Raw genomic sequence first — 13964 nt, forward strand, 5'->3', positions numbered from 1 at the left:
ACCTCCCTAACTAGTATTTAAATTCAATTTTAAACCTCCCTAACTAGTATTTAAATTCAATTTTAAACCTCCCTAACTAGTATCTAAATTCAATTTTAAACCTCCCTAACTAGTATTTAAATTCAATTTTAAACCTCCCTAACTAGTATTTAAATTCAATTTTAAACCTCCCTAACTAGTATTTAAATTCAATTTTAAAACTCCCTAACTAGTATTTAAATTCAATTTTAAACCTCCCTAACTAGTATATATTTAAATTCAATTTTAAACCTCCCTAACTAGTATTTAAATTCAATTTTAAACCTCCCTAACTAGTATTTAAATTCAATTTTAAACCTCCCTAACTAGTATTTAAATTCAATTTTAAACCTCCCTAACTAGTATCTAAATTCAATTTTAAACCTCCCTAACTAGTATTTAAATTCAATTTTAAACCTCCCTAACTAGTATTTAAATTCAATTTTAAACCTCCCTAACTAGTATATATTTAAATTCAATTTTAAACCTCCCTAACTAGTATTTAAATTCAATTTTAAACCTCCCTAACTAGTATTTAAATTCAATTTTAAACCTCCCTAACTAGTATATATTTAAATTCAATTTTAAACCTCCCTAACTAGTATTTAAATTCAATTTTAAACCTCCCTAACTAGTATTTAAATTCAATTTTAAACCCCCTTACTAGTATTTAAGTTAAATTTAAAACTATCAGCATTTAAGTTTCATTTAAAGTTAAAATCTAATATTTTAGTTCCATATTAAAACTTTTAAGTTATAAGATACTTCAAAAGTGTAGTCATAACATCAAAACTGTTTTTATAAAATACATCAATTGGGAATTAACCGCCAGGCTGCGCGAGTTCAAGTTCAATAACACCCATATGTCCTCACTGTAAACCCCAAACAAACGTCACCAAGAACCCCTTTAACATCTGAGAACATAGCTAGGCAACTTTGAGACCATTTCCATGTAACTAAGAGGGAAAGACAAGGGGGTAAAACTTTTCCTTCCATCTCGTTTTTTGGCGCCTGCGCTGTAGTCTTTTTGTATAACATGAGAGTGCGCAGAGACGAGATGGCCCGTACTGAGAGTTGTCTACCCTCCTCCTCCTTTACCCGGAGGTCTATTTCCGTTTGCACTGGATCGTTATAATGTTCTCAGTTTTTATATGGGTTCTTTAGGACGCGTATAATTCCAACCATATGGGGCAATAATTTATCAAGCGCGGAATAAATAAAAATGTCATATGTAAAATTTACTGCCACCATTTATAATCGCTTAGCTTTGTAGAAAAGAAAACTTATCAATTTTCGTCTACCCTCATAATCTACTAGTAACAAAAAAAAAATCAGTACATAAGCCCCTAGTCATCAACAAAATTAATTTTTGTTTCTTATCTACTTATCTCTATGGATATAAACAGAAGGGTATAATAGAAGAAGTATGACACTCTTAATACTTAAGTTATGTAACGTGATTCTTCCCGGGCGAGGGGAGCCCCTTTTTGTTTGCTCGATCCCGATCAAACTTCAGATGGGCATGGCATACACCGTGCTAGGGTGAATTATATAACTGTTTGGTGTTTACTAAGTCCCCAGCAATCAATTAGCCAACAAACCTTGATTGTCTTGACGTGGGACAAAAATTAAACAAGCGCATGCGCCTTGACAAATAGTTAAGCAGCGCTAATAGATATAGTAATGATGAGGGGGAACTATTTATCGCGTATGTGATTCGCTTTAGTAACCTTGCTCTAACTGTTGGGAAGAATCATAAGCCTTAGTATGACGTCACCCATGCTATTGCCCATAGAACCAGCGCGGTACCAAACATGACCGCCCACTGCCAAAGCTAAGCCTGTGACGGTTTACCTGGGCAATGACGTCACAACTGAGATAGCACTATTATCCCTCCCGCTCTGTGGTGGTACACTTCTCTCGAAGAGAAGTAGTATTATATACTTCTGACTACTATAAGGCAATAGTCTCTCATATACGTCAACCTCCTATTGTCTTAGTCATTATCAAAAATACACCTACTCCCTGATTACAATTCACCGAAAATCTAAATGAGCAATTTTAGCTTCCTATTGTTTAGCACGTGATTACAAAATAAAATGCGGGAACTATAGTGGATTAATTAATGACGTCATTGAAATAATCGCAGTTTCGAGATTAGGAAGTTTAGTTTTTGTCGGAATTGTCAAGTATTGACGTTTTTGAAGGTTTGCGTTGCGGTATTGGTATTGTTCTAAATTTGGAAATATTGAGTGCGTACGAAGTGAAAACGTTTTGTTCGATTATCTGGTTATCTGATTTAACATATATATAAATCAAATCTACTGGAGTATGTCTCAAAATATTTGACCTAAAATAGTTTTAACCTTGCTTATTCTTGTAACAATATTTAAAGAATATTTCAAGAAAAATGCGCCAATATTTGAGCTTATTTGAAGACGGCAAACAGACCACCCATTGAGCGCGAAAAGCAAACCTAACTTAAGTCTAACACACACTGAACACTGTTTTTGGGATCGATTTGCCATGCCGTCTCATCCCCATGAAATTTAGTCCAATTTTGTTAATTTATGCCTAAACTCTTGGAAATTGGGCGTATTTTGTTTGTTTGTGTGAAACTAGTAAAATTAGGCCTATTTTATTTTGTTAATGTGTCAAACTATTAAAATTTAGGCCTAATTTGCGTCAAACTATTAAAATTAAGGCCTAATTTGCGTCAAACCATTAAAAATTTAGCCATAATTTGCGTCTAACTATTAAAATTTAGGTCTAATTTGTTAATGTATGCCTTAACAATAGATTTTTAGGCCTTTTTTGGTTAATGTACATCTTAAACTATTCAAATTTGATCTGAAAACATTTGATGTATTAAATTTTGATGTTAATTAGGATCAACATAAAACAAATCTTATATCGTGTTATAGACCTATTTTAATTCGGCCATTGTATCTCCGTGTCTAATTTTAAGCCCCTAAATATTTAATTGCAGACAGTTTTGAGGATTTGGGACTGTTTATTCTACGAAGGATCCAAAATTCTGTTTCGCGTTTCGGTTACTATGATACTTCTTAATCAATCCAAGATTTTAAACGCCGGTAACTTTGCCGAAATACTTGACGTATTCAAAGGAATTACTCACGACCCTACTGTCATGGATTGCCATACCTTCATGCAGGTAGGACCCTTTTTATTTATTTATTATTTTACCTATTTTTGGGGGTCGCTTTTGTTGCTTAAGCGTAGTTGTAGTTAAGCTCGTGGTCCTGTAGTACAAGTCAATGTTAAACCATAAAACCGCTTGAAATTAAATAATGATCAACGTGATATCCCTGCACACTCAATATCCCAAAAAATTAAATTTAAACGCATCGAAAACTCTTACGTCGTGAAAGGACATTTAACATAACATTATACCAAAAAGCGATATCTAGTTTACTAGGGAGAAGGTGTAAGATGTCTAAGTATTCTCGCGCCATAGTCCCAGTTCCCCTTTTAAAATACAAGGGGGGGGGGACGTAAAAGGAGACCGCCCTGCTATTTCGCCTCTCCTCAGTCGGAAAATATGACTGTAATTTTCGTTATTCGCGTCGCCGCGCTGACGTGATTTTTCAAGAACCAATGAGATGCTGGTTGTAATTTAGAGGTGGCGGGGATTAACTCCAGACCTACTATACGTTTGGACTGGAGATAAAGCTGGAAATGTGGCGAATGAATTTATACCTTCTCCCTAGTAAATTAGATATCGCTTCTTGGTATAATGTTATGTTACTGGACCTTTCCCCTCTATAAAAAAAAACCCCATTTATTAAAATCGCGTCAAAGGCCATCTTCAAAGAACCCGGTTCATTCCCCATGGCTTTGATTGAAAAACTACGAGTTCAATGCCGCGCTAAAATGCAATTGCAACAAGACGAACACAATAAACAAGTTAAAGAACATCAAAAAGTCGTTGAAGAGCAACGACAACAAAGAATCGCTTTGCAAAAACAGAAACAGGAGGAAGCAGAACGTAAAGCTGAGGAAGATGCTGAGGAAGCTTTAAGAAAACAAGCGGAAGAAGCTGAGGAAGTGGCTAAAAATGCGGATGTAGAAGGAGGGGACATTCCTGAAAATGATAATCCTGGTAGTGTTTCTGACAAAAGGACAGATGAACTATCCGAAAATATTACTTCAAACGGTGTAGGAGTGGCTGCTGCCAAATCTAATGCCATCCCCGCTGCTGCTACCAATGGTGATATTAATAATGAAAATTCCCCCGTAATTCCCCCTGCAAAATCACCCCAACAACAGTCGAGTAATGGAAATATATCTGTTGAAGGAAAGGGAGCATCAACGTAATAGATAATTATATTTTATTTATAAATACTGAGGAATTTAATTAGGGTAGTTCATTTGAATCATTTTATTTCCGTTTCGGAAGTAAATACATTTAGAAGTTATCAAAACCAAAATAGGCCGGCCGTGCTTCATTTTTCGATGGGGGGAAAGAAAATAACACAACACTCCCCATGACCACGTTGTTTATCAAAGCTTGCCGCGATGGATGTATTATTATGGGATGGAAAGATAAGCTTATACAGTGTAGGTTAAGTTTGCTTGAACGCGGGCACGCGGCGTGGCGTTTGATAACTTTTGAGTCAATTTACTTCTGATTATTAAATTATTAAGGCTATTAAACTTAAACATAAACATCGTTTTTTAGGTAAGTACACATTAAATTACGTAATTAAATAGTTAAATTTTAGAACCAAGGAGTAATTAATTTAATTAGCTAATCTTAAATCCCCCCTAATTAAAAAATATTACTAAATAGTAGGGGCCTAGATTAATCATTTTAATTATTTTTTTATGAAAAAACGAATCTTACACAATATTTTTTTTAAATATCTCTACTACTGATATTTTCAATAACGTAAAAGAAAATTACCTAAATTTTTTTATTGTTCCGAACATATCAGTAGTTAGTAAAAGTAGATAATTAGTTTCATTCCACTACGTCTTTAAATTAATTAATTAAATTAATTTAACTATCAATTTAATCTCGTGCCAATAATAATCATCGTACGCTCAAAGTTAAGCTATATTTGAGCTTGAATAAAAAAAGAAAGAAATATTATAAGTTGCTGCTATTGACAATTTGAGCTTATATTTTTTTAATTAATTCTAATTAAAAATACCATAATACCCGAGAAGTAATGCAGTTTAAGTTTAAAATAATTACAATATGCATTCCACGAATTATTGGAATTAACGAAAGATTTTGAACGACAGCTATGAAATATATATGATCATAGCAATCAATGACAGTATGCAAATAATGGTGCTGCAAGCAATATTATTAATTGTTATTTGACGTTAATTATCTCCTGATCTTAATTAATTAATGGAGATGATATTTAATTAATTAATTCACAATTAAGTTCAAATTGAAAATTAATAATATTATTTTTTATTATTATTTACTGTCGATTTTTTTTCCCATAAAAATAAATTTATGAAAGTTCCTTTGGGAGAATATTAATTAACAAGATATTAAAAAATAATTATTATTTTAATTATTGGCCATAATTCAACAAACCAACCCTGATTTTTAATTATTATAATTATTATTATTATGCCTAATTCAATAATAATTTTTTTTGTTACATACAGATATATTTTATTTTTAATTATTATAATATTTTTTTTTTTTTTGGTTTTGTGAACATTTATTATATTCTAGTCAAACGACATATATTTTTACTATATATTACATTCAACTTCTTTTTGTTTAGAAAATGTTATGGATATTTTTGGGGATTTTTCAATTTCTGTCGTATATTTTAGCAGCTAATCTAAAAATATTTTTAATTTCAGTTTCTCGTGTTTAAATTTAGATATATTTTTGATTAAATTAAATTAAATTAAACTAATCTTATTTCTAACTTGAGTGGGGAAAAAACGTGAGGTAACCTTGACACCTGCAAGGAGAGGTTAGGGATTATGTAGTATTTCAAGGTCACTGTTTGGGGGAAAGGGGAATGAAAAATATCCCCCCTTCTGAAAAATACCGGTCTTTTTAGAGATACAAAGTCCCGTGACAAAATTCCCAAAAATAACCTATTTTTTTTTTCTTTTCAAACTTTTGTCCATTTCTATTTACGTAATCATAATGACGCTTAAAACTATGATATATTTTTTAACAAAATGGTACTTTATAAATATAAATAATTAGTTAGTTAGTTAATTGTTGCGAGAAACTTAATTTGAAAATCCTGTTTCGGGTTTTTACTTTTTTTTTTTTTTTAGCCTATGTTAATCTCAAACTTCCACTTTAGCTCTATTGTTATAAAAGTAGAGGTAGCTAATCTTATCTAAGTTCTTTATCACAAGGCAATTGGTAATTAGATGCTAATTACCTTAGTTATATGGTAAAAACTGTCCCAAGTATTTTTCACGTAACCCATAGGGTTCATACAACGAAATAAGGAACCACCTATCCTTTGAATCAACATTAATTTTTCAATTAAAATAATTAATTCGTATGTCATATTAATGAATGTACCCCCATAATATTGGCGGAAATTCATTAATATTAATTAAAGTTAATGTTCTTAATTAATTAATTAAAATTGTATTATAAATATATATAAAAAACCCCAACTCAGAGTCACAAGCAATATAAACTTCCAAATATAACGAAAATGTTAATTTGCTATGATAAAAAAATGTGTATAGTAAATATCAGATACAAAAGCTATTGAAAACGCGCGATAACATAAAGTCAACTCTTATTGGAAATATGTTTGCGATAATTTGCGATTAGATAATATTAACAAGAAGGCCTATAACCCGACAGATTATTATAGTAAAATTTCCATAGTTCGTTTCATGAAACGTACGTTGCCTTAAATATAAAATCCACCATATTGAAGGACAACTGTCATCATTTTACTACCCTAATATTTATTCCATAGGGGATAGGGAAACTGCTAGGCGCCTGGATGGGGGGGGACGTAAACGAGGATCTGTGTTTCAAGGTCGCACGAGTATCGTTCAAAGTTAGGCACGTGCGCTGGGGGGAATGAAATAAGTTGTATTCCCCCACGCAAGGGAAGCTCGCTCGCTGGGTGGGAAAATTATTTGAGCCGTCTTCTGATGACTGTGGTCCTTTAAATGGTGCCCCAAAATTTAATTTTAAATTATTAGAACGTAATATTTAATGTTAGCCTCTAGTTTGATGTTAAATCCATTCAAATTTAATCAATTTTACTTATATATATATAATTAAAATATGGTATCTAAAAGCAATATAAAGCAAATAATAATAATAAGCTAATTCTAATTAATAATAACAAATAAAAATTTCAAAAATCCCATGCACATATTAATACCCTATACTATAATTAGTTATGCAATACGCAGTGCCTAAACCAAGGCTTTAATCGTCGTATAGGAAAGTTAATTAATCATAAATATGGATTCGGTGACGTCATCACATCACTTTTTTGCATGTCCCCACATAAAGTTTTGGACTTTCGGCGGATGTTTTGGAACTAATGAGGAGAGTTTAATTTTGTTCTTACTTTTGAGGGGTTGGATATTTGAATTTACTATTTAAGTTGGTATTTTTTTCGATGTTTAGGATAATATTGGATAGTTTTGGGCTATTTTATAGAGGTTTAGGCTAATATTACATAGGTTTGGACTACTTTATCGATGTTTAGGGTAATATTATGTAGTGTTAAGCTATTTTATTTAGATTTGGGTGAAAAGAACCAGACTTGGACCGTTTTATTGGGTTTTAAACGAACACTAGGCAGTTTCGGGATACTTTATTGAGGTTTAATTCTAACCAGCTATTACGCATATTTCAATTAAATCTCCAACCCCTTAAAAATTAAACGATCTCTTCAATTTTTCCTGAAAATAAAAATCAGTTTACCACTTATTATAAAAAACAAATTAAATAAATAATATTAAATGTTCAAAAGCTAAAAATAGTTATTGAACAAAATTGTTGATTGAAGAAAATAAAAACAATAAATGAATGTGACGAGAAATAAAATAAATAAAAACTTTAGCGAGTAGTTTAAAAACGTAAAACTAATGTTAATAATAAATACGTTAACCTTAATTTTTATGCAATATCTTCATTTTAAATTAAACCTATCAGGTTTTTTTTTTTAGAAAACCAGTACCTTATCAAAGTTTACAAAAAAAACTAAAATTCCAGTACAAGGTTAACATGATATAATCACTACAGCCCCTAGAAAGAAACTTACTAAATTTTGTGTAAATACCATTTAGGAATCGGTGGCCATATTAGGCGAGTTTTACAACGTTTAAGTATTATTATTACAATTACAATAATTAATATAAAGTATTTTTAATTTTAAAGGAGAGATAAAAGGAAATCTGATGTTTTATTAAATAAATTTTGTTTCTTGTAAATTTAGGCTGTTTTGGTAATAATAACCAAGTGTTTATGTAAGTTACGGTATAGTTTTGCATAAGGTAACGTGTCGTCTTAACTAGTATTTTTAAAGAGTTTCAGATGTTAGTTAATTATTTATTTATTTATTTAATAGTTGTTTTATTTTATTTAAAATTTAAATTAGATAAGTGTAAAATGAGGTTTATTAAGGTTAATAAGTGTACATGTGTGGTTTGAAAGTAAATTAAGTAGGGCTTGAATTAGAAGACAGGATGGAAGAGGTAGAGTACAGAATGCAGATGAAATGTAAGTACTTTATCTTAACTTCTTGAGATAATAACTTATCAAATTTCTTATTTTCGTTCTGCTTTGGAAAGTTTCCATTTCATTGTAATTTTAAGTCGTTTTATTACCAAGTGTGTTTGTTGTGGCTTTAGGAATAGATATTACGGAGTTACAAATAGCAACGACGTGTTAAATTTCGCTCTACGTAAGAATTAACCCCCATTTAAAAAATGTTGTTTGTGTCAATTCAATTCAACGTCATTTGCATCACAGTTGACTTTCCTTTCGCAGTTCAACCCCCCCCCCCTCAAAGAAGACAATCCTTAGAATAGAATAGCTTGGTGAATTGCCAACTTAAATCTATCATTTTTAGAAACCAGTCATGACATATACGAATTGAAGAGTTAATTTTTATTTAGCTCCAAATGGTAAACAACGGCGCGACTTCTTAAATTGGATTGTTACTAAGGATCAACAATGATTATTATTTCTTTATGACCATGGAAATGGTTTGTTTATCGGCGGTTTAAGGAACGTTTACGATGTTTTAGTTGTTGGTGATTATTGTAGAGCTTGAAATGCGCTACAATAATGTGTTACCACGAACTTTGTAGTGACGTCACATGCTCTTATCTCTTACCTTATTTTCAGGCGACCATATTGGCAGTCGCGAGACGTCGTCAGCTTGGGCAATACAAATTCAGGACCCAATATTGACGTCACAGTTTCCTCCCCCAGCTTCGTGGTAGCACACTATATGAGACCAAACATGTTTTGTAGCAATACTGATGAGAGCTAGTTCGAGAATGACGCGAGAATAGAGAGCTTTCAGTTGGAAGAGGAGCTGAGTCTCGTGACATAATTTACGCTGCCATATTGGTGGGTTTAAAGCAGGAATGAATGAAGCTGAGACCACCCAATATGGCTGGCTACCAGAACAGCGGTAAGACTTGGGAGGGTGTGACGTACAACTATCCCGTCTGAAAGCTCTCTATTGACTACAATCGGTTCGGTTTTGCAGTCTGTTTTAAGCCTTTGACAGCGCCCCAGTCACCAGGCGTCGCTTACCACGTACCTATGGCCTATCACTTCATGACAAGCTCCAGTTTGTAACCAGATATTAACCAACTTATGGTGAACATACCTTATTAACTTATGGTCAACCAAAATCGGAACTTTGAAAGTCATAAAAAGAAAGACGTGAAGAAACTTTTTCAAAACAAATAAAAATAAACAACTTTAATTTAAGAGTGTTTATTTTTAATAAAAACTAGCAAATTTTTTTTATTCGTTTTACAATCATAAACATTTTATTTATTTTTTTTTTTCAAAATTGGTTTTTTTACCGATACATTTTGTTTGTTTTTTTAAACCTAGTATTTTTGTGAAAATATAGCGTGGACTTCTTTTTTTTTTTTTTTTTTTGTCAATATATATTCATCTAGAAAAAGGAACCTTTTTTTATTAATTACTTCAATATCAATTAAAATTAAACTACACGCTTAATAGTTTAACTTTATTATTATGAAAACTCTAGTAGTAGTAATAATAGATTGAAATGGAAAATAATAAGAGGTTTTGGAAAAAAAAAGAAAAAAACACACGAAAAATTGTACAATTATTTACAATGTTTTCCTTTCTTTGTAAATATTAATTTATAATCTAAGTGAAGCTATCTATTAATTGTTTGTTAATTCCAGTTCAAAATATCACAGAACCCTCTCTCTACAAGTGTGTGGTTCTAAATTGAACTAAAAGCCCGGTAAGCTATATATTTAACTAAGTTATTTACCTTAAAAGAAAAGCGGATTAATTTTAAACGAAACCCAAAAAAATATTTATTGACTGAAACATTTTTAATTTTTATTAGTTTAAAATAATTAACTAACTATAACTAATAGTAAGCTAATAGATACAACAGTTTAAAGAATAGTATTAGTGGAGAGAATTCAAGCTCATGGGACAAACAAAACATTTAACATTACTTATGTTAACTTACAAAGTAAAACAACGTGGGAAAACAAAAAAAGACCAATATTAATATAAAATAGACGGTTGATTTTTTTGACAAAAATTAATATTTTTCTTTTAATTTTTGCGTTTTAAGTTCTTGTTTGCGGATGTTTTTTAGTTCATCATAGACCTTGGCTTCTGGTGAATTTTTCAAAGGATTTCAAGGCAGGTTCCGACCAAAATTAGGAGGTTGTAGGCAATGAGTGAATGAGACACAACGAAATAGAGAAATAAAAAAAAAGAAAAACCAATTTTAGTTATTAAAGTTTTTTGTTTGTTTTAAGGAAGAAAGAAAAAAAAAAACAAAAAACAACAAAAATGAGGAGAATTATAATATTTTCTTTTTTGTAACATGCTCCTCCTCTACATTAAATTTCAGATGTTATTATTATTATTTAAGATTGTAATTTAATTTTGTTCTTTTTTTTTTTTTTAATGTGAATGTTTTTCAAGATTTAAACCGACTCGTATCCACGTTGACGTTTCTGTCTCCTGCCAATCAAGTAAGCAACCAAGACGACTACGACTAGAGCAGCCAAGGAACATCCAACGGCGATAGGCACAATGTTATTTATATCAGCATTGCAGTCCTCAGCTATTTTTTATTTTTTTTTGGGGTCAAAAGGTAAAGAGATATTAATTAATTCTTCAGTAATTTTGTTTTTTGGGGGTCAAAGGTTAAAATTAATTCTTCAGTAATTTAATTTGGGTTTGGTAATATGGGATTTGGGGGTTTAATTACCTAAGGAAAAGGTTGAATCACTGGTGGTACGGAAGGCTTCAATCTGAAGATCACTGAAAGAAACGTGTCCAAGATGGTTCAATTGAACATCGCTACCGGAGTTGCAAATATAAGAGTGACCAGAGGAGGTAGCGAATAAATTTGTGTTTGATAAACCGCCATGGTGTTCTAAAAATTGGTGTGGTTAATTAATTAAAAGTTCATTACAAGGTTATTATTATCAAATTTTACCATACCATCTACTGTGGCATTTTCAAAAATGCTTATTAAGTTGTAGACGCTAAGCTGAAAGTCAGATACCATCACTTTGCCGTCTTTTTGGCTAAAGGTAAATGTTAAGGTATCTGGTTTGAGTTCACCAGTAGCACTGGTTCCCTTGACAAATTGGATTTCAAGGACTTGAGTCTCATTGCCACAATGACTATTAGTTGAGTTTAATTGGGCATCTTCCGGAAGGTTAATTTTTCCGATTGCAGTCTATAAATTAATTATTATTTTTCCACCCCTTTTAATTAATTAATACTAGTTAAATTAATTAATATATTTTTAGAAAACTTACGGAGTTGTCAGTTTTGATGTAATTAATATAAATATCAGCCTTGAATTTAGCAACGATGCAAACACTTTCACTATCGTTTACGTGCCATTCCCATTGCATTGGTTTGGGGGTTGTCGAAGAAGATGGACCCTGGGTTGTTGTGGGGACAATTGGTGCTGGAGTTGTTTTGGGACCAGGCTCAGTTGCAGTTGCAGTTGCAGCACTTGTAGTAGATTCACCAGGGGAAGAAGAAGTGCCACCAGTGGTACCAGATACATCAGTACTTTTATCAGTTGTAACAATGGTACCTTCTTTATCCACTGTTGTACTTTCAGTATCAATCGTCACAGCTTGCCCGTCTTTATAAAATTAAACGAAAATAATTTCAAGGATTAATTGAAGAAAAACCCTGAAGTCTTTAACAAAGATAAGCCTAGGCCTAAATAAACAACACTATAAAAAGCTGGGGGCCGCCTGCCTCGCTTGTCCTAAACGCAGTTCATGATGGCGCAAAATAAATTTTTTACTTACGGCAAACAGTTAAAAGATTAACGCCTAAAATGACGAGAATAATAACGGACTTCATTCTTGATTTATTTTAATACTTGAACAAAACACTTATTATATAATTAAATTAATCACTAAAAAGCCGCGTCGTTTATTATATAAAATTTCCAAAGACTGCGAAACTAGTTGTTCTCTTTTCCGAATGAAATAGCTTGGCGAAAGGAAAGACAGAAAGTCAGCTACGGGTTTTGGTTTCGCCCCCCAAGAAATTTCCGATCGCGGATCACATGAGTAACAAATGCCTTGAGTAATCAATTGTTACTCCTCCCTATTATTTAGGTCTATAAATGTTTTTAGGGACTATTTTAAGCCTATTTTAGACATTAGTAAAACATATATTAATTTCATTTATGCTTTTATTTATATTAATACATATTTTAAGATAATCAATCTTTATTTATTCTATAAAATGCTTTAAAAAATTAAACATTGAGGGAGGATACGAGGAACAGCCATGACGTCATACGCCTTTAGAAACCACGTGATTTAAACGCTGACGAAAATAATATCCGTTTGTAGCCCTATCTGGCGGGAAATTTTGTAACTTTTGAACGACATTGTCTAAATTTTGTTGTTTGAGTGTTTATAACTGGCTTTAATTTCGGCATTTAAAGGTATTTATCTTAATTAAATCAATTTAATGGCTGTGATATACATTCCGGGACGTGTCTATGTTCTTAAATAAGCAATATTTAACGCTAAATTATCAAATATTAAACTTAACTTATGTCAAAATAAGTTTGATGAGCCAAGGCTTAAAGTTCCTAGTAGTTGTTGTGGAGTTTATTTAGGCGCGTAATTTGAAAATGGGAAACCAACATGGTTTTTTGACCTTTTTAGAAGCAATGAAGCCGGGAACGATCGTGGCTGATGAAATGTTTCCGGAAGGAGCCGGTCCGTATATGGATCTGGAAGAAGCGGGTGGTTCTAGTGGTCTTTTGATGGATTTAGCTGCCAATGAAAAATCTGTGCACTCTGACTTCTTCAATGGTAATTACTTTTTCATTATTGCGAATGCTTTAGAACTTTGAAGCCTATTTTATTTAATTATATTAAATTAAAATTATTGAAGATTATAGAAATACAGTTAGCTTATAAATTATGGTTTGGGGGTTATTGTAGATTTTGATGACTTATATGATGACGAAGATTTGCAGTGAATTCATTTTATTAGTACAGGAAGAGTTGTTTCCCATGTACAAAAATACCATTGTATAATCCATGTAAAAATAACTATGTTTTCTTTTGTGTGTAATTGAGAATACCATTTCTTGGATTGTGAATGACTTTATAAATTGATTAATTAAACTAAGTATCAATATTTTGTCTTTTCGATACTTTTCTTTTTTGACACAAAAACATTGAGACAATTGGGGGGAAAATTG

At 31.7% G+C, this 13964-nt stretch overlaps 3 protein-coding genes across 5 annotated transcripts in view; 2 read left to right on the forward strand and 1 right to left on the reverse strand.

The window, feature by feature from the left end:
* LOC149676805 (growth hormone-regulated TBC protein 1-like) overlaps positions 1-10748 on the forward strand; it is a 32938-nt gene extending 22190 nt beyond the window's left edge. For 2 of the 3 annotated variants that reach the window (XM_089838355.1, XM_089838353.1), the window contains exons 5-7: positions 3008-3193; positions 3841-8924; positions 9371-10748. In XM_089838355.1, the coding sequence (XP_089694481.1) occupies positions 3008-3193; positions 3841-4356 (702 nt within the window). In that variant the 3' untranslated portion in view covers positions 4357-8924; positions 9371-10748. The remainder of the gene's footprint in view (positions 1-3007; positions 3194-3840; positions 8925-9370) is intronic. The other variant, XM_089838354.1, reaches the window with a different exon arrangement.
* A 30-nt stretch (positions 10749-10778) lies between these two features.
* Lamp1 (lysosome-associated membrane glycoprotein 1) lies at positions 10779-12782 on the reverse strand. Its single transcript, XM_089838397.1, has 6 exons — positions 12544-12782; positions 12034-12371; positions 11711-11951; positions 11475-11642; positions 11198-11327; positions 10779-10870 (listed from the first exon to the last, which is right to left on the reverse strand). The coding sequence occupies exons 1-6, from the start codon at positions 12596-12598 to the stop codon at positions 10855-10857; spliced, it is 948 nt and encodes a 315-aa protein (XP_089694523.1). The 5' UTR covers positions 12599-12782; the 3' UTR covers positions 10779-10854.
* A 274-nt stretch (positions 12783-13056) lies between these two features.
* On the forward strand, positions 13057-13900 carry LOC149676807 (COP9 signalosome complex subunit 9). Its single transcript, XM_089838492.1, has 3 exons — positions 13057-13193; positions 13420-13569; positions 13702-13900. Exons 2-3 carry the CDS (start codon positions 13425-13427, stop codon positions 13737-13739), a joined length of 183 nt encoding a protein of 60 aa, XP_089694618.1. The 5' UTR covers positions 13057-13193; positions 13420-13424; the 3' UTR covers positions 13740-13900.
* Positions 13901-13964: the final 64 nt, after the last annotated feature.

The sequence above is a fragment of the Phalangium opilio genome, unplaced genomic scaffold (genome assembly GCF_054372755.1).
Source record: "Phalangium opilio isolate 3A_F unplaced genomic scaffold, DU_Popi_V2 ptg000045l_1, whole genome shotgun sequence".
Lineage (NCBI taxonomy): Eukaryota > Metazoa > Arthropoda > Arachnida > Opiliones > Phalangiidae > Phalangium > Phalangium opilio.

Coding starts and splice junctions, on each gene's coding strand:
- Lamp1 (XM_089838397.1), bottom strand. CDS start 12,598: ATGAAGTCCGTTATTATTCTCGTCATTTTAGGCGTTAATCTTTTAACT. Junction 11,952..12,033: donor ACATCAAAACTGACAACTCC/GTAAGTTTTCTA, acceptor ATTAATTTATAG/ACTGCAATCGGAAAAATTAA. Junction 11,643..11,710: donor TGAAAATGCCACAGTAGATG/GTATGGTAAAAT, acceptor ACCAATTTTTAG/AACACCATGGCGGTTTATCA.
- LOC149676807 (XM_089838492.1), top strand. CDS start 13,425: ATGAAGCCGGGAACGATCGTGGCTGATGAAATGTTTCCGGAAGGAGCC. Junction 13,570..13,701: donor GCACTCTGACTTCTTCAATG/GTAATTACTTTT, acceptor GGGTTATTGTAG/ATTTTGATGACTTATATGAT.